We start from the raw sequence: 23,599 nt of genomic DNA, 5'->3' as shown, positions 1-23,599 counted from the left end.
TACTAAACTGGTATAACAAGTCTGCTAAATTTGAACAAATTTTGTTCTTAATGCACTTTAATTGTGCGAAAGTAGTGTAGAAGTTCAACTAAAGATAGACCGAAGTATATTTGATAGTGTTAGAGTGGAACTATTGCAAATATACTTCAGGTTCACTTTAAATATCTTGCATTTACAGAGCCACACAGATGGGAAATCAAAAATTACCTGTATTACAGTGTATGATGTAGCTGTCCATCAGTGTAAACAATGTGCAAAGTAATTAAACCAAAAAGTACACGATTTATAAAGTAATTGGCTTCTAAAGTAAGGAGTCAACTCTGAATCTCTGAAACGAGTCGTTATAGATTTAAAATCTTTTGCCCATCTCTATGTACGTCACTAGGAACACTTTGCATAATAATCTCCGCCTACCGTCTTGGGAGAAACAAAATTCTGACCTGCCCCACCCCCCACACAGATGCTCTGGTTGTTGTGATAGCATCATGTCGAGGAGACAGTGTGTTTTTAATTGTAAAGGCAAGTTTGTTTTATTTTCACTGCCAAAGAATGAAAATCAGAAGAACCAATGGCTAAAATTCATTTTTACCACAGTACCAGAGCAGTAAAACAAATCCCTTTTGTTCGGTTCACAACATTTCACTGATGACTGCTTTTCTAATCTCGGTGAGTACAGCGGGATTTTCAAAGCGTTTGGCCATAAAAGAGGGTTCATTACCAAATTTATTTAGAACAACGAGCATCTCCGAATCACAACGCGAAGTATGATTATGAAGTTATGTGTTTGTTTTCTCCCGAGCGTCTTATCAGTATGTGTGCTGTTAATCAAACCTGACTATTTAGTTGACCAATCAGAACACAGTATGCTACCGAAAGGTGGGGTTTAAGGAAACTGAATCTTTTGAACAGCTTCGCGCGAACCGTTTGGGGATCTCTGAGAATTGAGGTAATTTTAAAATGATATTTTGACAAAATGACAATGTTTTTTAACCTTGGATGGATTTAAACCGAATGTACAGGACTTATAAACAGTGATAGGAAGCTAAGAATTTTCATCTTACTGGCTCTTTAAAGGCCAATAATATTCAAAGATCATACAGTTCTCATCCCTAGTGACATTACACTAACACATTTTAGGCTTAATATTAAGAAATGCATTATGCACGTAGTACTCCAAATACAGTTTAATTATAATTTGTATATCAGTAAGTCTCTAGCAGTAAATATGTTAAAAGATTTGAACTACTTGGTATGAAATAAATGTATTTTAAATATATTACTTTTTTACTAAGTTTGTTTCTCAGGCACTCTTGAAAACTTTTTTATTGATGTTGACTTTTGCCCCGCACAAAAACATACAGCACTTTCTTTCCTCACTCCTTCTTGGCATTGTTCTCATTTTGTATGTCACTTTCTCTCTTCTGCTCTCTCTATTTAACTGTCTCTCTATTTCTTTCTTTCATTCACTCTGTCTCCATCTGTCCTATTTCGCTCTCCTACCACCGCTGTGTGGTGTAAACAGGTTGTTAAATATTTAAGGATGCTGTCCAGCCTCATGTGTTGATGATTCTGAGTGTCTGTCTGCCTCTCACTGTTTCCTGTCTGTCAGTGTAGGTAAAACTTTACTGTAAACTTCACACACAGACTCCGGTGGCATCTTTCCTCTGCAGTCATTGTCTCTTTTTACTAATAAAATGCAAGTAGTAAAATAACAGGGTGCATTGATGGGATTTCTTTGTTTTCACAAGTCCCTTTGACTTGTTTGTAGTTAAAATGCTAAAGCTAAAACTTTTTTGTGTGCTTGTGTGTGTCTCAGACCCCGGGGCAGTGGTGGAAACCCACAGTGCCGTTCCGTATGCAGTGATCGGGGGCATCCTGGCTGTGCTGGTCTTCACTGTCATCTGTGTGCTCATCGTCACCATCTGGTGCTCCGTCCGACAGAAAGGTGACCTCCTCTCTTCACAAACACTTAACCTGTGGGGACATACTGACATGTGGCACCTCACCTTCTGAGGAGAGCGAAGCGGTAGAGAGAGTGTCTGAGGAAGATAAAGGCTGGTTACACTGCACCAACATCAACCAGGTTCTGTAACTCATCCAGTTTGTTGGTGTTTGGTGCAGTGAGAGCCAGTATGAACAAGAATTGAATAAAGGACATTACTAGCTGGTGTTATAAGGTTGGGCTCTACAAAATACCATGCATATTTTTCGAACTATTAAGTCGCACCTGAGTATAAGTCGCATCAGTCCAAAAATACATCATGATGAGGAAAAAAACATATATATAAGTCGCACTAGACTATAAGTCACATTTATTTAGAACCAAGAACCAAGAGAAAACATTACATAGGCTCTATGTCTTCAGTGTAGACTACAGGAGCACTGAGGAGTATAGAGCGCCCTCTCGCGGCTGGAGATGGTAATGTTTTCGCTTGTTTCATTTCTCTCGGTTCATGTCAAGTTAATTTTGATAAATAAGTTGCACCTGACTATAAGTCGCAGGACCAGCCAAACTATGAAAAAAAGTGTATAAAAGTCTATAAAAACGTATAATCCGGAAAATACTGTATATGATGGTAGAAATATTACTCTGTAGAGCTTTTTACTGTTAAGACTGCAGTAAGTTCTTATCATTGAGCAAACAGGGTGTGTAATGTACTTTGAGCAATGTGAAATCACAGCGAGATGTGAGGATGAAAAAAGGGTGTACAGTATATAAGCAAGAAATGCAAAGCAGAGTTTTGTTGTATTTCACAGGAATAAATATTTTTGAATGCACTGAAAAAGAGAAATGTTATAATATTAATTTTACTGTTTTTACTGTTACGTTGTTTCTGAGTTGAATTTATGCTTTTGGATTCTTTTGGAAATTGTTTCTTGGTTGGGGATAAAGAGATCAAAACTGGTCAAATGTAGTCTGACATGTAGGTTGCTTGTATTATCTTTTTGGTTGTGGAACTGTTGTGTTAAACCAGTATCGCACTAGTGATCCTGTTGGAGATTTTGATCATCCCCCGACTAAGGTGATGTAACGGATGAGTAAAAAAAATCTGGAGAGAATAGTTGGTGTAGGTGTTTTCTTCTTTTCTTTTTTTTGATTCCTAAGGCACATATATTTGTGTAAATGTGTTCAGATGAGAAAAAGAAAGAAATAAAGAACGTCTTGTCTATATAGAGATGTAGCCCAGGGAAATGTGGGCACGGCCCTCATGTTTAATTGCCTTTTTTCATCAACCGTATCATGGCACATCTATAAAGAAAACTTAATTACCTCGGCCCTGAACTCTTTAAGAACTTCTGGCCATCTCTGTGTGTCACCATTTCCAATAAAGATCACGGCACCCACAAATTGGGGCGGAGGCAGAGGGCGCGGAGGAACCCAAGCTCACCTGCCAATCTAAGTCACATGCAGTTAGTTCACCCATCGGTGCAGAGACAGAGAGCATTAGGGTTGATCCTGTCTAACCTTGGGGCGGCTGGAAAGGCAGAATGGAAGTGATTAATCTTAGGGCAGAGGAAGAGGTACAATACAGCTCTGATGCATTGTGCTGGTCCTGCGCGGTCCACCACATCACTGTTTTTAATGGCCCCATCAGCCTCTGCTGTACACTTGCATTTTAGCAGAGCAAAATGGCACGTACAAAAGATCGATTTTTTTAATTAAATGGTGTCGTGCCGGTGCCACAGAGTCACTTCTGCCCGAGTTATTTCAGTTATTTGTCTCCCAGCCACAGAGGCAAACCCGTTGTGTCATATAATGATGTGAATAAAAAGGTCGCACTTTACCAAATCGCTGACTGTGCAGCAAAATGTCAGAGGTGATTATTCCTAATGAATTTAGTGAATAATTAAAAGTTGATCTGCATAAGTTCCCCCCAATTACAGTAAGATGACTTTTGCTGGCCCTGCAAAAAGAAACGTGATGATGAATGTTTAGATCTGTGCGAGCATGAATCCCCAGGGGACAGTTTCATATTCTGATTGAGGACGCCCGGGTGTAGGTGAAGACACAAGAGGGAACATGCAAAAGTTATATTGACTGTTATGCATACAAATTAGAATGCACTGAGAATACTTTAGAAGATAATATATATATATATATATATATATATATATATATATATATATATATATATATAGATCTAGAGAGAGAGAGAGAGAGAGGGACACCATGTCTTGGTGTCTATGTGTAAAGTAGTTAATTGTTTTGTTACGGTAATTCGTGTGGAGTAAAAATCCAATCGTGCTTTTATATGGTGGTTTCAAACTACATTTTATTCGTATTTAAATCTATTTATTTTTGCTGTTAATAAATATTGTTGTATAAAAAGTGAACATAGATCCCATTAATACGTATTCAGTCAATTATATAATGATGGGTGATTTGAACTAAAAGACTAAACCAAGACCGCATTTTTATCAGTGTTGTCACATGTGTTATAAAAGTGAATAATTAAATATAAACTTGCCCCAGTCTCCTACTGGATGCAAATCAAAACAGGAAGAGACAATAATTAAAACATTAACATTAATTAAGTTCTGTTTTAATAGAAAATATATCTAATTGCTCTCAACAAGTAGTATAATATGTTGTTGTTTTAATTCCTGCAACGAAGTATGAACCTAATTCTGATGAAATTGTCTTTCTTTCTCACTAGGCTCATATTTGACTCACGAGGCCAGTGGGTTGGATGAACACGGTGAGGTTCAAGAGGCATTCCTCAACGGAAACGATGCCAGCCAGGGCAAGAAGGAGTACCTACTGTAGCGCCGCCCTAGTGGAGCTCTTCAGAAACACTGGACCGCTGCAGAGTGCACACCGCAACACACACTGTTCCCAAACAGACCCACACACCACCACTACGACAACCAGAGGGAATCACAATCGTGCCATATGAAGATGGAGTGGGAAGGAGAGAACGGAGACAACAATGGAGCGGGGTGGAGAGAGACGAGAGGAGAGGATAATTATTATGATTGAAAGAGACCATCACTCACACTCTTTCTGTTTTTACTTGTGAGTACGGTAGACAACTAGCCATAATTGTAGGACCAGGAGAGAAAAGTGTCCATTCAAAACAGGCCGATCCATAACCCGGGTGAAACGGCGTCGCTGTGGGAAGCCGCAAAGGGCTTATGAGCTATTGAATGTCCCAATGTGAGCAAATTGAAATTCCCTGCGTTTGCCAAAGCGTTCAGGCCTCAGAGACTGAGCTGGTAGACAATAAATCCACCAATGACAGCTCTGAGAGCTCAGAGCCATCCTCATAAAGTATTCATCTGCGCTTTTCATCCGGCGACTCCATTATCTGCTCACGTTGGCCAAAACCTGTTGAAAAGTTCCTCTCGTTTTGATCCTCTCTCAATGACTCTCCGTTTCCCGCTCTCCGATGCTCCTTCCTCTCCCTCCGCTATCTCTCCACTATTGTTTGTTAATAATTAAGGGATTAGACATGTTCTCTTTCATGAGAAGAATGAATTGGAGCGGACCGCTCACTCTGACGCTGTAAAAAGAGGCTTAATTATTGCAAAGTCATTGGTCATTGGAAACGTGAAACCGTGAGGATCTCAACTTGGGTGAGAAAAAACAGGAAGGAGATTGGTTGTAGAGAACATGTCAGAAATTTCAATATATCTATATTTTTTCTTTTTCGATAACTCTACACAGAAACGCTTACACAATGAAACATATCTCTAAAGTCGTTATTTGTATGAAAAATTCTACAAAGTAAGTTAAATGAATCTTTTAAGAAAAAGGAAAAAAAAACACATTTACTTTTGCGCGCATTACCCAGCGATGCTATCGTACTAACACAGAACATTAGCTTAGAGGTGCAAAACTGAACAAACTACTGTTACGTCATCTTTAAAAAAACAAAAAAACAATTCAAAATTTAAAAAAATAGATATTTCGTTTGTCTTTAAAAGATATCAGAGGTCTTAAGTGTTTTTATTAATTATTATTTGGACTATTATGATCGTTGTATTATTATTATTCTTACTGTTATTATAATTGTAAATGTTATAAATTGTATACTTCCCACGCTTTAGTTTTACCAGTAGAAACAGCCGTGTACCCACTTTTCTCTCTCCTCTTTCATTCTCTTCTGTCCTTCTTGATCCTCTTTGTGTCTTTCCTTCTAGTCGTCCGTCTCCTCTTCGTCTTTCACTTCCTGTTTATTTTGTAGTCTTTGCGTCGCTGTTGATATAGCTAACTGTACATCTTTATAGGGGAAAGATACCAAGCACGACAAAATAAAAAAATACTTAAAGACTTTCATGTCAAAGACTGATTTTCTGACTTCGAGAAGCTGACACAATCAAGTTTCAACGGTGGCAATAAAGCAAAGCAGCAGGGAAAAGGGGAGGATATTTTAATTAGAAGAAGCAGCCGGCAGAGATGAAAGCTGTGTGACTGAGATGATGAATCATAAGACTCCTATGACAAAAGAGCAGAGACACCAGAGAGAGAAAGCAGGTGCATTAAAACAGGACTCCTCCATTATTCCACTGTAATCAATATACGATCGTGTCAGAAGTCACTTGCTGAGCACTCCGGGGAAGGGTGGCTCTACGTTTAAAAGCCGAGGGGAGGATGACTGATCGATGTGTTTGTCCTCTATTGATGGAGAGGCTCTGCAGAAGCCTGTCATAAACAGTAACTGTCACATGGCAATCAAAGCGCACACTGCATTATCTGCTGTTTTGCTCGCTTTGAGCAGCTCCCTAGACAAAGGACACATGCTAGCAATTTCCTTTTAAGTACGAGTAGAAATACTTGACAAAGCATGATCGGTTGCTAATTTTGGGGTTTCTGTGAAGCGAGTTGACGCTTCAGCAAGCCGGCCAACTCCAAACGGCGAGTTAAAATGACAAATGACAGCCGTAGACTTCATCAGAACTTCATCAATCTCTTGTAATTTTGTTTACAGGACCCCGGCTGGCGTCTCAAAGGCAGATCTGTGGGTCATAAAGCATATGCTGGTCAAACAGGTTTATCCAGGGACGATAAACGGCTACATTCTGTGCGTGATAGATTTGAAGCTTCCCAGCTCCTTGTAATGACCCCATTCAAGAGGATGTGGACTAGAGCAGGTGCGATGAATTGACTGAAGCCGCTTTAGTGATGAAAGATTGTCATATCGGCAGGAAGCTAAAGGCTCTCAAGCGGAGAAAACAATCGAATGGGCTCTCGGTTTCGAAAGAGCTTTTACTTGTTTTTCCTTTTTGACAAGTCCAGCTTCGCGCAATAATTCACCTCGGCTTTGGAGGTTAATGTGGACCTCAATGAGAGAGAAAGGCATTTGCAAGAAAAATGAGTGGAAGACAATGATCAAGAAAGGAAAAAGCGTCAGGCAAATCAAAGTCGGGCCTTTGCAAAGACAAAGCGAGTGAAAAGTAACATTAGATGAAGGATTTCATGCTTGAAACTTGGATGGATAATGGGCGGATTGGGGGAGTGAGACACACTGATCACAACACAAATATTCAGATACAAAAGGAGTCATTTCTTACACCAGCGCTGACACAAGTGAGCAAAAAGAATAATCCAATTAGTGTGAAACAGGGCTTTTATTCGAGCTGCACATAAGAAGTATGCATTTAATCAAAACAGCTATGGAACCCTGTTTTCCCTGGGAGTTATTGAGTGGTTAATTATCTCGATGCATTCAGACAGTCTCTCCCACTTGATATGCTATTATAGTTGTTATAATTAAACATTCAGATCAAACCAAAAGCTTGCGCCGGGTTTCAACATTGATGGAACACATTTTAATGTACTATATTTAAGTATGTACAATTATGCAAATATATTGATGTAGTCATAAAACAGTCTTCTGAGATGGTTGGTAAAACATTTAATCCTAGAGCATCACTGGGATTAAACAGCGATGGAATATTTATTGGACCATGTGTGCAAAGTGCTTTCTAATGATTCATTACATGTTCAATCGGAAGGGTTTATTTCTGCACCATAGATTGCTTATTTGTTGCTGGTGACAAAACTAAGGTCTGAAGAATATTTCTTGCATATTGTAACAATTGGATCATTTTTCAGCCCCCTGAAGTATTCATTATACCCAAGCCCAAAAGGTCTTATCTGGTAAGCCATGTTCAGGGTATGATAACTCAAGAATTACGATTGCTAGCCTCACAGGAATTGGAAGATTCATACATAAACTTGTTTCCTTCATATCCAAATGGCTCGGTGTCCCTGCTGAGTTCACGTGTTTTCACAATTGGCCCCTAAAGTTGGAAAAAAGTTACAACTTTTTAGACGTGGGTGGTATTGTGGCCTTAATCAAAAACACCAAGGATACAAATAAATGTGTTTTGATCTTAAAGCCAAAATCTTGATTCATTTCATCAAATCTGCAAGTCCATTAACTGAATGTGAGATGTTAAAATTTTGGTTTAGTACAATATTTAGCTCATTTTTAGGCACTCGTTTAGCGAATTAAAATGTTTCATGTAACTTTATGTTAATTAGAATAAACTAACCAAATATGACAGAAATGTCATTCACATTGAAATGGGTGGTGTAAGACTTTGATAATATCAGCCCAGACATGTAAACATTCCATCCGATTGTTTTCTGCAGGTTGGACTTTCTGCGCATGTTCAGACTTAAAGGCAAGTGGATTTTGAATGCAACTTCCAAAAGATGCACCAACCTATTTTTACCTTTGATTATCACACTCCATTATTTTATAAGCGAAGTATTTACTTTAAAATGTCATTTATGTGATTCGCAATTAAATGTCAGCCTTGAAAATATGAAAATGTGCTCAACCTATCGCATACTTAAATGCAGCAGCACAAGATCTCAACACACGTGCAGAAAATCACAGGAGAGATATTTTTCTGAAGAAAACCAAGCAGCAAAGTGCAGTTTACATACTTTAAATCCATTTGTCATAGTATATAAGACAGAATATGTGAATCACAGCATCAAATAGCAGATACAAAGCTGCCAAATAGCAGATATGAATAACAACAGAGTTTTAAATCATCAAATGGAAAGACTTCATTGTGAATATAAAAATGTACCCATATGAATAGAACTAATGACTGCAGTCATTAGCTACAGTATATTTAAATGGCCACATCATAGAGAAATGTGATATGTAGGTGTATAATAATTACAGGGAGCTCAAAAAATTACTCTTATTCTTACTTCAGTTTTAAGTTTTATACAACATAAAAAAGTATGAAGAAAATCATTGTGCAGCAACACGATTCTTTAATTTCATTCTGGAATGATATGGATCGACTCTAAAGCAAACACATTGCAGAAAGCCTAGCATCTGCCATGAGCTATTGGATTAGTTTTACTCAATAGTTTCACGTAACCCATGCAAGGCTCTACAGATAACTTTTGGTGCCAGTGCCCTCTTCACATGACATCCCATCACATATCTGGAGAAGCTTTGGCTTTCAGTGTTGGTCCTGGCTGACTGAAATCTTCCACTGAACGGAAAGCACTCCCCACAGATTTGACTCGAGAGGAGATAACCCTCGAGGTCAGGTTGGGCGCGGATAACAAGGAGCACTCAAAGCCTACCTGCTGAGAGGTGTTGGTGAAGAGAAGAGGTGGCACTAGGCTATACATCTGGAAGAGAACAGAGGCCGTCAGAGAGGTCCAGCTGGGTCTAGCGGCACTCGGGGCGAAGAGTAACAAAGCGTGGGTGATGTGCAGGGGCAGGCAAAGCATTACTAGTAGAGAAATAGAGAGAGCCAATGAGCGAGACCGCGCTGAGCTTCGTTTCTGAGGAAGTGTGGAGCTCGCTGGAACCTGCTGTGGCATGAAACACATCAAGTCCAGATACACACCCGACAGAACCACCAAAGGGATAACAAACACGGTGACGGCATAAACATACACCATGAAGACTGGACTGAGTGTGGTGTCGGGGGCACAGATGCCCCAATGGCTGCCATGGATTTCAGCATATGTGAAGTTCTCATTGTCCTCTACCAGGAACTTGGAAAGAAATCCTCCGTAAGGCAAGAACTGTCCGATTACGGAGCGATCCTGTGGGTAGGGGCGTTTGGGAGGGAGGGCAGGGGTGGTATAATTGGCTTCCGGCCATTCATCCATCCCCAGTCCAGCCGTATCGTCATCCTCAGACGCTCCCGAGGTATCCAAGGAGTAGGAAACGAAGAACTGGCCGAAGGCGATGATCACTGAAATGACCCAGCAGAGCAGCACTGAGCACAAAACCCGCCTACGAGTGACTAATCCTGCATATCTGAAAGAAACATAAGCTCTGTCCTGAATTTTTACTGTTTAGCATATTCAGCACAATTTAATACTCTGATTTTCTAGTCAGCACAAATCTAGTCTTTAATGTTATTTCACATATGCAAAAATCCCAATAGCTGAGAACTGGCTGAACTTCTCAAACATTAGCACTGTAAGCAAGGTCAGGATGTTCACACTCACCTGTTCCCCAGGCGGCTCTGCAGGTGTGCGTTAAGGGTGAGTAGAAGCAGAAGGCACACGGTGAACTGCCTGAGCAGGAGGGGGCAGGAGATCATGGCGATACAGGTGTAAAGGCATTGGGAGCTCTTCAGGTTCAACAGCACAGACACAGGAGCGTCCACAATACTGCCCACCGACCCGACCAAGCAGAGGCAGAGCTTCAGGCATGCAGATGTGCTCCAGCTTCTAGTTCCTGGACCAGCTGCAGCACAGCCAGCAGCCAAGCACAACCTCACACTCACCCCGAGTACCAGCACCGCTATTACACACTGAATCAGGGAATATAGCCACATGGAATACATGACCCCTAGGAAGAATGAGAGGGAGATTAAATATGAATATAAGAATTAAATATGAATTCATTAAAGAGTGGCTTTGGATACAGCGTTAGCTAAATTGCTGTCATTTTGGTGATATCAACACCAATTGATCCAATTGAAATTTGGTTCTTGCTGCAAACTAAAACACAAATGTGGATCAGAAATGTATATAATATTGACACATTATTTGTCATTTCATTTTACAGTCCAGGCAATCTTCACTTAGGATGCTTCGATCATATAAATATTCTATAAATATTCAAGATATTTACATTTATATAGTAATAATTCTTCTTCTTATAAATATTTAAAATAATGGCATTTATTATTGCTATTATTATTAAAAATTAACAATATATTTTTAGTAGTATAATAATAATTATATAGTTGATTGAATTATAAATAATGTTTTTATTAAATAATATTAAAGGGGTACTCCATCCCAAAATGAAGATTTATAGCGCCATTTTGGCAGATCCGAGCTGCCATCTGTGTACAGCTCTGATTTGCTAAAATGGCACTACGCTAATTTGAAGGGATACAGAGAAGAGGAATTCTTGAATAAAGTCGTTATTTTTGTTTTCTTCATGTACAAAAATTATTTTCATCACTTCATAATGTTATGGCTGAATCACTGATGACAGATGGACTATTCTTTCATACTTTCCTGGACCTTGACACTGTTATTTGGCAGTGTATGGGACAGTCCCAAGCCTACCGGTTTTCATCCAAAATGTCTTAAATTGTGTTCCGAAGACAAACAAAGCTTTTACGGGTTTGGAACTACATGGGGGTAAGTAAATTTTTGGGTGGAGTAACCCTTTAATATAAAGAGAGAATATTGTAGAATTTGCTTCACTACTGTCAAGTTTATTTTTATGGGTTCTGCATAACCCAAATCTGTCCAATATGGTTTTACACATGTACACAAATGTATTATTTGTTTAGGCCTACAGGTTGTTATAAATGATCATCCATATATTATTCATATTGTTATTTTAATAATGATAATATCAGATAGCCTAATATAGCTCAGGACGATAGATTATACTAATAATTGAACAGTATGATTCAAATTATAGCCTAATTCGTTTTCCTTGGGGGCAAAGTTTGACACAGGAATGCGTACAAAGAGAGTTGTACAGGAAGACAATAAAAGACCAGATTCCTGATGGCATTTGTGGTTTACACTCCATTGAAAAGGTTGGCGGAGATTGTTGTGACAGTGCATCCATACAGTGGATGTGATCACAAACTACAGCGTGGAAATGCCTGCAAAGTCACGCACGCAGCAACAACCTCTACGACATCCAGATCACGTACTTGCTTCACTGCTCTGACAGACAGGTTATTTCATTTTGTGTCCAGACAAAGAAAAATGCATAGCCCTATTTGCACAAAAAAAAAAAAAACATAATATATATATATTTTTAAAAGCTGTTAAAATATCCCCCGAAACGATTCAATATGCCACCTGTCTCTTTATCATAATGAGTTTGACCTTTTCGACAGCCACTGACAGTAATCAGTCGGAGAAAGCTCGTAAGTGCTTATAATAATGAACAATGATTGCGCAATCTCTTAATCCACTGCTCCTCACACACACAGGCCGGGGCTGCTCTTTTTTCATTGTTTTCCCCACTCATACAAATTGATTAGCTGAAATAATTAATGGTGTAAAAGTTAGAAGTCGTCTCCCATTGTAATGCTTGTGCGCTTCACTCTCAGCACAATTATTTTCTCCGGCTAATCAACTACGAGTCCTACAGTATATGATACAACAAACACTTGCAGATTCATGGCCCTCCACTGACAAAAAGAACAGGAAATGTGTTCATTATAAAGACCAGCATGTTTACGACTGAATAAAAAGTGAGAGAAACAAGTTGTTCAAGCAGCCTACCGTAATTTGACACGAAGATAAATACGAATCTGTCAGCTCAGAGTTTTCTCTGTCACCCGAAGCTAATTCCGTCGGTCTCAAATGTGTGCGGATGGACAGAGCGAACACATCATCATAAACCATTTTTACCACAGCTCCTCCTTTCAGTACAGTGTGTGCTTATCAATCCATTCAAGTGTGTGAACAAAACTGCCCATTCCATTTGGCCTGTACAAAGGGCAGCTTCGTCACCATAAATATAGCCTACATCAATTTCATTCAGGAACACATAAAGGCCCCAGCTCACATACACACTTTTAGATATGCACAGTCTGAGACAGACAAACACCAGCAGCGATTTGTGCACGCCAGGACTATATCTTTAAAGTAAACAGATATTGCAAGAATGATTGGGGTGAAAGAAGAATGAAGGGGAGAGGAAGAGCTTATCTGTTTGGGAGTTGCAGTGTCGATGCACATGAACTAATTCAGTTCTCAGCAGGGTATGAAATGATAGATTTCTACCACGGTTCAATAAAGCTGCTTCATTGCTTTTCTTTAAGAAAAAACACAAGTTGTACTAATACACAAAACCTCTGTTGAACTTCACAAGAAAGTCTTAAGGTTAGGAAAGTATCCTAGACTTCCTGTTGTTTTCAAAGTAAGGACATACCATTTGTGATGGTGGTCAAAATGACCCCCTTTGGTTTCCACGCAAATTGTCAAACCACACACCATGTTAAAACATGTAACCTCTATTGCAGCTTGTCAGAGAAAAGCCTATAAAATGTGAGAAAATATGAACTCCTTATATAAAAAAATAGACCCTTGTGTTAGAGGTCAATCTGACTCATAAACTTAGACCAACTACTTTGAATCGTAGTGTGCAAATAACTACAATTAAGTATAGTCCCTGTGTAAATAGTATTTCTTTCTGCCTAATTTTTTTTAAGCTTTTGTTAGAGAAAATGGGTTTCTCACATTTACTTTCGATGTTGCAACAGACTAGCGAGCCAGAAAACTAACAAAAACATAATTGTACTGATTTTATGAATGTAGATTTGACTATCAATAGATGAACAAATAGCAAATTATCCTTCAGAAGTTTCAGGGGATTGAATGAAGAGTCTGATTGAAGTGAATAAGGAAGATTGAAGTGATTGAAATTTATTTAATTGTGTAAACTTCTATTCTTACATTTCTTAAGTTCTAATGTGTTTTATATGCTAGTCTTTGCAAGCCACAATAAAGGTTTATCTTTTTTTATTTATTTATTATTATTTTTTAACCTGCATCTTTGCTGTTTTTTAGCTGATTTTTTTTTTTAATTGCATAGAAACTAAATGCAGGTCATAGTCATCAAAAATTGTTCAGCCTTTCTAAAACACATGTGTGTGTCAACACTTTACATGTACATTCATGACCCTAAATTAGAAAAATTAGATAAAGAAGAAATAAATAGTTTAACCCAGAAGTCTTCAGTCCTGCTCCTGGGAACCCACTGTCCTGCAAAGTTTAGTGTCAGCTCTAATCAAACAAACCTAAAGAAGCTAATCAAGCTCTTCTTCAAAATACACAGGCTGGTGTGCTGAGGCGGGTTGAAAATAAACATGACAGAAGCAGGGCTGAAGACCTCTGATTTCACCAGTATTTGTGTGTCATATTGACCACAGCACAATAGACCTTCTTCACACTTGTGATGACGTTTCATGGTTATTAACATAGTATCTAGCTTTTTTATATTATCCTTTAAAAAAGGTGTTTTCCTTGACATTAAATAGAAAAAAAACGGTTAATGCTGCTTTGGTATTTTTAAAATAATGCTGAGGAAGTGACAGAGATAAATTTGACATCTTTCTCTTTTCTGACGATCTCATCAATCTCTATATCCCAATCCCCCCACCCCCCATACTTTCTGTAAAGTCATAGAAAGTTATTGTGGATTTTGTCTTTTGCCATTAAAGCAATTGGAAACTCAAAAATGACGTTAAAAAGTTGACCCTACTATGACGACTTCTGTTTCTGTGGAAACATGAAACATAAAAAAGTGTCCAAAAAGGAGGGCTAAATCAGGGGTGTCAAACCCTGTTCCTGGGGGGCTGCTGTCCTGCAAAATTTAGCTCAAACCAAGCACACCAGAACCAACTAGTAAAGGCCTTCAGACTAGAAACCTCCAGGCGTCAGACTTGTTTTGTGTATGTTTTGTTCCCCATGTGTTTCCATGCCCTTATTTGGTCCTTCCTGTTCCTGTCCTAATTGTTTCTAATTTAAGTCCAGGTGTTCCCCATTCCGTTCTATTGTTCCCAAGTTTGTCCCATTAGTTTCTGTGCATTTAAACCCTGGGTTTCCCAGTGTTTCTTTTCTGCTGTTAAATGTCACCCCGAAGTTCTGGTGTTTTGTATCTGTGGTTTTTGGATTAAAGTCAAGTTTTGTATCATTCTCTTCTTTCTTTCCTCTGAGTGAATCGTGACACCAGGCAGGTGTGTTGAAGTTGAACTCTGCAGGACATCAACCTGCAGGATCGGACCCACTTGGTCTAAAGTGATGGATGCAGTGATGGGCATACTGTGAATTGATCAAAGTCCCATCTGTGTGCAGCCTGCGACTGATGCACTGCATGGCAAAATACCTGTGGAAGTCATACAGGCATGTGTGGTTATTTTTGTTAAAATAATGGTATGGTTCAAATGGTTATTTGTGGCATTCGTTCCATGAAGAGTTTAACGTCTATGGAAATTCTTCAGTGCACAGAAAGTTCTTAAGATTATTCAAATGGTTTTCACAATTAGAATATAATTCACTGGAAGGTTCTTTATGGAACCCAAACCACTCTAATTCTACTGATTTTAGCTTGTTCAAAATGGTAGAAAAGTATATATAATTAGGTAATCCCCCCCATATGATTATTATTGCTATAGCCACTTCCAAAGCATTGTGCATGTTGCCAGGGTGTTTTTTTTTCTCACCAGGCAAAGTTGAGCTAAATTGCCTGATTGCATGTGGTTTTATAAATATTTCGCAAAAGGATGTAACTATACAAATCTGAAATTTATGTACCCAGAAAAATAATTCTTCTTTGGGTCCTCCTGCTTTTTAACAGTTGCTACTAATACTTTTTTTGCTGGTTGATAGCATACTTGCCATTTACTCTCTCTCTGTTATAGACCATTTAGAGTCATTTGTCTCAAATTTGAAAACGTAATTTTTCTGAACTTTTTAAATGAAAACCAGTTTTATGTGTGTTAAATGAACACCGATTATACTAAACTTCAATATAAAGTTCAAACCTTATATATACATAGTTATTATTTTGGTTGTTGGTTACAAAACATTCTGGCAACATCTGGCATTCATTTGGCATACTTTAGCTGAGAAGAACTCAGTCATCACTGTCTGCATCTTATTCAAATCTCGCGATAACAAACGCGACTCGCCCCTGTTAACACGCATAGGAAACCCTGCACGTCCCTTTTCCTTTTGCTGTCCACAAGCGAGGTAAATCGTGCTCTGTATCTTTTTAGGTTATAAAGTGTTTTATAAGCATAGTTTGCCACTATTTTTGTCCTACATCCAACTTATTATGTAGTAGTACTCATTGTGACAACGGGCCGTCAATAAAATGATCCAGAAATGCGTAGTTTAAAAAAATATTTAATTGGATCGCATGCTATGAATTCCCGGTGTTTAATGGCTGCGCCCATGAAGCGCATTGAGGCCCAGTCTACTCAAACCTATATCACTGAACCTAGATGCATTAAGACTTCAGAGGCGTTATTACTAGTAATTACAGTTAATCGTTACATTATCTAAAGCGCTAGTCTTATAACTTGTTGCTTGTTATTCACTAGAGTTAAGAGGTAACGTTATGCTGAATTTTCAACATCGGAATAAACGTGGTCGTTAGCTGCTTCCCTAGCACGATGCATCTGAACATCAAATAACGCTCAAAACTGAGTTGTTACGCTTGCTTTGTTATATTTATATTTTTAACAATATATTAATAGTATTGTTTTCTGCAATATATGCGATCTCTCGTCTTCCTCAAATATAGCTCATTCATGTTAGCTAGCTAAACGTTTTGCATGTGACTTGCTCTTGTTTTAACGAGCTGTTAAATTCTGTAAGTTATGTGATTTTAATTCGACGTTGATTCTGGTTTTCAGATGCCAGGCGGTGGTGTAACGGTGAAAGACGTCAACCAGCAGGAGTTTGTCCGCGCGCTGGCAGCCTTCCTCAAGAAGTCAGTTTAACTGTCATTGTCTTCAGTGATTATGTTCTTATTTTTATAAGCTTGTGACACCATTATAAAAGCGTTTTGGCTGTGAGTACTGAAGCTCATTTTGAACCCTGGTGTTTTGACAGGTCGGGGAAGCTGAAGGTGCCAGACTGGGTTGACATTGTAAAGCTGGCCAAGCATAAAGAGCTGGCTCCCTGCGACGAGAACTGGTTCTACGTCAGAGCCGGTGAGTGTGATGTGTGTTTTATAAAAGCTCATGGACATGCATGTAAGACTAATGCATTGCACTATGTGCAGAACCTCTCAGGGTGCTGGCTATGCATCCCTTAGCTTGCATCTCCATACACCACACTATGCTTTCTGCTAGGGATGTGCACATTTATGTCGGGAAATCATGATATTATCTGCATCTGTCAGAAGCCAGTAAATGGGTCTTAAAGTCAGTATTTCTGTGCCGGGTCTTCATGGAAAAAGATCCCCATTTTGGTCCTAGTTTTGTTAAATTAAAATTACAATCTTATAAATATTTGAGGTTAACATGTCACTTTTGTCCACAATGAACTTGTAATATGTATGTTGTCTTGATATCAAGACATGGTTTCATGGTTCTTGATTATTTTAAAATCAGTGTAAACACTAATATGCTCTTGAACATTTCGAAGTGTTTCTCAAGTATTACATTGTTGTTTTCAGTAAGTAGTTATGTAAACAGGTCAGAAATGGAAAGCAATGGTGTATATAAAAAAATAAAGTATAGCAACAGACTAGTGCTGGGCGGTTTGAGCAAAAATGTTTATCACGTTTTTTTTTTCATGCATAATCAGGTGTACAATGCATTTTCTGCTGGATGATATTCCAAGACATGCTTGCGGCCAAGGTGCTGGAGCAAATTGCTCATGTTGCTGCCTTTGGCGACAATTTTAGCCCGACAGCACCTGCATAAAATGGATGTTTGGTCGACGTCTGATTTTTGGAAACCAAAAAACCTCCAAATAACAGACCCGGCTAGGGCTGGGCGATAAACCGATTTTATCGATTAACTCGAATTTGACGTTAAGGGCGATTTTGTTTTTAATGAAAATTGGTTTTCTCTTTAACTTCCACCACCGGCTCTCCCCTTAGGCTTCCGTAGTTCAGAGTGGGCTCGCCCTCCCCCCGCTTTCCTTACAGTCGCACACAGACAACATGACAGTTAACAGCACAGAGCTCGTTCCAAAAAAGGCACCGTTTCATCCGTTGTTTGGAATTGGTTTGCTTTTTTAGTGTCAGACACAGAACAAATAACGCCACATTGCAAAGTGCTATAGGTTCTGCTTTCGGCACTGGAGGGAAAAAAATGTATGTACTGTGTATTTTTCCTTAATAATATTATCGTGCACATTTTATCTCACCAAACATTTCTAACGTGCGATCATATTAAGTCGTTTGTCTGTGAGATCTGCGAAATCTGTCATGCGCGCTGCGGAGGCTGTCTGTCAGTCACAAACACACAACAAGAACGAGCGCGGCGCACACACACGAATAATAGAACAAAAACTCACGCTTAATAATAAAGAGTGACGATGGCGGAGAGAGCAAAACGTTCCAAAGTGTGGTTATACTTCACTAGCGTTAGGGTGACCAGATGAGATTATCAACAGTCTGTCATTAGTCTTTAGTGTGCCACAAATAACAACAACATTAAAATCATGAACTCAAATGTCAATGTAAAAAGAAAAAAAACAATGACTGTTGTAACAGTGCGTAAATCAGACCTTTCTGTAATGCTAACGCTAATGAGTTTAAAGTTTTGTTAGCACTTTATGAATACCACTGTGACAAGTATGTATTTTTGTAATAGATCTAATTTTGTCATTTTGGTTACATTTAACCAAAAGTTTTTTATCAAAGAGGGACACACAGTTTTATTTTTTATTTATATTTTAATTTATTTTGAAGGTGCATTGTGTCACTGTAAGTTATTAGAAAACTGATAAGCTACATTTTCACTGTTTACAATGGCAGTGCCTGACATCTCGTTTACAAGCATGTTTTGAGGCTTGTTTCCTGTTACACTTATGCACAGAGGGGAAATTTAGATTAAACTGCATAAGTGAAAATCAGAACAAAATAAAGAGTACATTTGTTTGAGCAATTTCTTTGTCGGTTGTAGTTTGTTTCTAAATAAATAAAAAAGATCGATTTAAATTGAAAATCGGGTTTGGTGTGAAAAAAAATCAGAGAATTATTATTATTTTTTTTTAGCTATATCGCCCAGCCCTAGACCCGGCTCTTCTTTTTGGCTGTAACACCTGTTTCACACATAATCTGTCTGCAGTGCATATGCAGTCCACAGCACGGACTCATTGTGCTTTCACACAGGACGTGTTTGCAGTCCGCTAATGATCCGCGTCTGTTTAGTCCACAAACACAACATTTTGTTCATTGTTTTGATTTCATATAGACATTAGTTTAAACTTATTTTGTATGGAGTAAAAACATCTAGCTTGTTTTCTAGTATGCACAAGCTAGGTTAAAACTTTGTTTTGTGAATGATGATCTATTTGAATGCTCAGTGCTTTAAGCATAAATGTAGTGTTATCCAAATGCTAACAGTTTAGTGGCTCTTAATGTTTACTCTGAGAATCTGGTGGAAAACAGTGGATGGTTCGTGTAAGCGAGTGTCAGGATTGGGCTCAGTTATTGATGACCTTGTCCTGTAACAGCATTTTCTGCTGTGTGCTGAGAAACTGATAAAACTTATCAAGTTCCCACTTGATGCACTGTGTAAAATTAAGAGCTGAGTTTGTTACAGATTTTATGCCGTGTGTGCTGTGAGATTGAACAGACCTGCATTGGTTCTTTCTTTTAGAAGTAAAAGTGAAGTGTTTCTTGGCATGTTGCCTCCTGTTGTCCTCCACTGCCCTGAAGAAATCTCTTCTCCTGACCCTTTCTGTCCTCTCTCAGCCTCCACAGTGCGTCACCTGTACCTGCGTGGAGGTGTTGGCGTAGGCTCCATGACCAAGATCTACGGTGGCCGTAAGAGGAACGGCGTGTGCCCCTCTCACTTCAGTGTGGGCTCCAAGAACGTAGCCCGTAAAGTGCTCCAGGCCCTCGAGGGACTCAAGATGGTGGAGAAAGACCCCAATGGGTGAGTAGCCTGTAGGCTGCTTTGACTATATGTGATCTGTATTATTGCAGGTTGGTGTTGAGTTCGACTAACTCTGTTGTTGCTGTTTTCCAGTGGGCGTAAGCTGACCCCTCAGGGCACCAGAGACCTGGACAGAATTGCTGGGCAGGTAAGAAGTGTTATCAGGTTACTGTATTTGTGAACTTGAGCATTTGTAACATCGACTTTTGTAAAATCAAATTTAAGGCACTATTGATTTAGTCTAAGTCAGGCTTCTGAAGTTAGTCAGATAGCGTACAACAGATGGTGCTTCTCAGAGTTCCCCAAATTCTGTCCACCTTTGTTGTGTACATGTTGCTGCACAATTCCTCATGAGCACGAGCAGATCTAGGTACTGAATGTAAAGAACCTATTTTCATTTTAAAGGCCTCATGGTTATTTTTTACTGCAGTAGCTTTGATTTAGTGTTGAACACAGTACTGTCTTCAAAAAGGAAATGCATGCACATCTCCTCCAAAGCCTTCGCTTGCTTTCCTCCTCTGTTGGTCCTCCGCTTTCCCTGCGAGATACTGCTGTGCACCAATCCGATGCTGTAGGAAGTAAACAAGCCGATTGAATTTCATGCTCGCTGGGCTGCCGTATGGTGGCGTTTTATTCTGCCTGATCCCCTTAATGAGCTGAATTCAGATGAGTTAATGTGATTTTCTTGTGTTGTGCTTGCCTTGGCTGTGTCGTCTGCCCTCTGACTCTTTCCAGAGCACTGTTGATGTGCTTGGCTTCTCATTGGTGGCAGGAGGAAAAATAGTGTCAGTGTAGAAGCGAATGTTGCTCCTAATCTCCTGGCTAAGATCACGTCCAGAACCTGAAAGGCTCCTGAATGTTCCTCCACAGTTAATTAATTTCTCAAGGATTTTGGGCCGGCAGTGCAGGGAATAACCAGACTGATGTGATTGATTAGGCTCCTGTTAATCCTGATCTTTTTCTGTTTTGTTGCAGGTTGCAGCTGCAAGCAAGAAATCTTGAAGTGTAAAATAAACTTTTGTGAGAAACCAACCTGTGTGTCTTTTGTCTTATTTAATGTTTTTCTCTTGTATAACTTTCCTTCACGGGACTAAATCTAAAAATGTAATGCTTTAATGTTCCTAAAGTCATTGGCTTAATGTTCTGTTTTTTTTTTCTCCCCTTTCCATATTTTATCTTAATGTGCTTTTATTTTTTCAGTTCTGGGTCTTTGAGTCATATTTCATGGCAAATTGCTTGCATCATCATCAAAGAGTCTGATGAACTGTAAGGCTGGATTTGTATCAGTTCTTGGCAAGAATGCTGATTGATTTACTCATTAAGACAAGTGTCTTTATTTCCCTGCTGCTAGTTTTGGCAGAGGAATTTGGAGCGGTTAATGGACAAATGCATGCTGTGTTTTGAGCTGAACTGCTATAGCAGCACAGTAACAGTGCCATCATGTGGGCTTTTAAGATATGGTTTGATTAGGACAGGATGATATCCAGACTGCACTTCTTGCTCCAAAATCATCCCATAATCACATTACAGGTCTGTGTACGTGGCTGCGTGCTCCCTGCACAGAGTCACGTTTTTGATCTGGTTTTGGCTGCAGGTGTGTTAAGTTGGTTTAAATTTTATGATGTTGGAACCTGTTGTGATAAGTTATACAGAAGTTATTTTAGACTGAAAAAAATTTTCCATCCAGAAAATGTCAAGCTATGATATTTAAATCACAAAGTTGCAGGGAAATAAAAGATGTTGCTTCTCTGTCTCTTTATGCTATAGCATCTTTGTGATATAACTTCATGATAAAATAATTCAATTACAGCTTTTGAAGTGTTTTTCTGTTGCAGATTACTGACTTGTTTTGAATTCTGAAAGGGAATAATGTCCTTCACTTGGCTCTCAAGTTTCTCAAAAGTAACAGAAATTTTACATTTATAAGTAAATCTCACCTAACATTTTTATGGAAAAATTATTACAATTTTTTTTTTTTTGGTGATATTGATCCTGGAAAAACTAAGCATGGTTTAGTATTTTTTTTTTTTTTTGACAAATTTATTTTTTTTATAAAGCAGTTTTAAGTTATTTTAACTTTCTGAAAAATGACACACCCAAGAAATAATTTTTTTTGGCTCTTTCTACGGTAAAGCAGAAAGATTTTACCTTGTACACAAGTCAATGTATGAAATAACCTTACTAACTTTGTATTAAACCATGTCCTGATTACAGTTCGTCTGAGTTTCCAAAATAACTTTGGTCCGATTCTTTAACAAAATGTGTGTTATTGCTGTATAAAAATTGTGTCTCTTGATTTATTTAATCTGACTTTACAAATTCCTCTAGACATTTCACCTCAGAGTATGTAGCTATATTTATACATTAGCTATAAATTTCGCGTTCTGGATTCTTCAGTCGCTTGATAAGAGTTCGCTTTTTCTTTTCTCCCTTATTCCGTAAATATGAAGTAATAGTGCTATTTTGAAATGACCTGCATCGGAGAAATAACATGTTAATACAGCTGAAGGTTGGAATTGTTTATATGCCTGGTAAATTCTGTTAATTCACCGGTACTTTGGCCAAAAGTTGTTTTTGTCCTAGTTGTAGCTACTGCGGTTAATAAACACCAGAGGGCAGCAAAGATCAAGATTTGTATAGGCATATTGCTTGCGCTGTTGAGCTGCATCATGAACGTACTCCTAAGGTTTTTGTTTTGTTTTTTAAACTGTGGTGCAAGTAAAACAGTATTTTTGTTACATTATAAATGACATGCCTTCAAACCTGAAAATGATATCAAACGTTTGTTCGCGGTCCAGTGTGATTGCACTGGGGATGTCCCACAGTTGATTTGTGTTTGACTGCTGGTTTGTGTTGTTTACTGTACGGTGTTTGCTTGACACACTGTGTGTTCAGATGTTCTCTGGGAAACAAAGCCGTGCTATTCTCTGAGTCCACAGGGCAGCTCCACGCAAGGTCATCTATGACCGTGTGTACACAGAATCTCCTACAGAATCAGTCATCACTTAACCAACCGGCGGTTCTGCGCTTACCCTTCATCTCTCAAGAGATTCTCATTTGTAAAATTTTCCTATCCACCTCTTTCCCTTCCCTTCAACTCGCCAGCTGTTCTGGAGCACCTGAAGTCCTCCCTCTCCCCGTCTCTCCCCTGTAATTTGGAAGCAAGAGAGAAAGATAAACATGTCTTTGAGTGATAGAGGGGAATGCCAAGAATGTTGGCTGAGAAGGTGTTGCTGTTTGTTCACTTGCTACTGTCTGAACGCGACTAGGCCTCCGACACTGAGCCCCTGTGGCCTTTACTTTATTTTTGTTAACTTATGCAAGACCATTGTTTCCATAATGGAGCCTGTGGGTGCATATAAAGCATATTAAAAACTATAATGACTGCAATTATGACGTTAGATAATTAAGTTATTGTGCTCTTAGGTAATATGTCAAGCTTGTTTAACAGTGGGGAGATGTTTAAATGGTAGCTGACTGCATTTTCCACTGCAGATGTGTGATTTTAAGGATTTCTGGACCGTGCACTGCTTCTTCAAAAAGA

The 23,599-nt window shown here is 38.8% G+C and overlaps 3 protein-coding genes across 7 annotated transcripts in view; 2 read left to right on the top strand and 1 right to left on the bottom strand.

The window, feature by feature from the left end:
• Window positions 1–8,345, top strand: part of cadm4 (cell adhesion molecule 4) — a 124,213-nt gene extending 115,868 nt beyond the window's left edge. For 2 of the 3 annotated variants that reach the window (XM_052578409.1, XM_052578411.1), the window contains 2 exons: window positions 1,817–1,945; window positions 4,659–6,275. In XM_052578409.1, coding sequence (XP_052434369.1) covers window positions 1,817–1,945; window positions 4,659–4,768 — 239 coding nt within the window. In that variant the 3' untranslated portion in view covers window positions 4,769–6,275. Of the gene's footprint in view, window positions 1–1,816; window positions 1,946–4,658 lie in introns of all 3 variants that reach the window. The other variant, XM_052578410.1, reaches the window with a different exon arrangement.
• Window positions 8,346–8,476: 131 nt separating this feature from the next.
• Window positions 8,477–14,965, bottom strand: LOC127974851 (uncharacterized). 2 transcript variants are annotated; one of them, XM_052578413.1, is made up of 3 exons: window positions 14,689–14,965; window positions 10,448–10,793; window positions 8,477–10,253 (listed from the first exon to the last, which is right to left on the bottom strand). In XM_052578413.1, exons 2-3 carry the CDS (start codon window positions 10,786–10,788, stop codon window positions 9,413–9,415), a joined length of 1,182 nt encoding a protein of 393 aa, XP_052434373.1. In that variant the 5' UTR covers window positions 10,789–10,793; window positions 14,689–14,965; the 3' UTR covers window positions 8,477–9,412. The 2 variants fall into 2 exon arrangements, with proteins under 2 accessions (XP_052434373.1, XP_052434372.1); XM_052578412.1 differs by lacking the exon at window positions 14,689–14,965 and adding an exon at window positions 12,710–12,960.
• Window positions 14,966–15,054: 89 nt separating this feature from the next.
• On the top strand, window positions 15,055–21,087 carry rps19 (ribosomal protein S19). Of its 2 annotated transcripts, none has more exons than XM_052578415.1 (6): window positions 15,055–15,334; window positions 16,852–16,928; window positions 17,051–17,151; window positions 19,872–20,055; window positions 20,149–20,203; window positions 21,031–21,087. In XM_052578415.1, the coding sequence occupies exons 2-6, from the start codon at window positions 16,852–16,854 to the stop codon at window positions 21,055–21,057; spliced, it is 444 nt and encodes a 147-aa protein (XP_052434375.1). In that variant the 5' UTR covers window positions 15,055–15,334; the 3' UTR covers window positions 21,058–21,087. The 2 variants fall into 2 exon arrangements, with proteins under 2 accessions (XP_052434375.1, XP_052434374.1); XM_052578414.1 differs by lacking the exon at window positions 15,055–15,334 and adding an exon at window positions 16,109–16,183.
• Window positions 21,088–23,599: the final 2,512 nt, after the last annotated feature.

This window comes from Carassius gibelio, chromosome B16 (assembly GCF_023724105.1).
Source record: "Carassius gibelio isolate Cgi1373 ecotype wild population from Czech Republic chromosome B16, carGib1.2-hapl.c, whole genome shotgun sequence".
Lineage (NCBI taxonomy): Eukaryota > Metazoa > Chordata > Actinopteri > Cypriniformes > Cyprinidae > Carassius > Carassius gibelio.
This window is presented reverse-complemented; position numbering and strand designations above follow the sequence as displayed.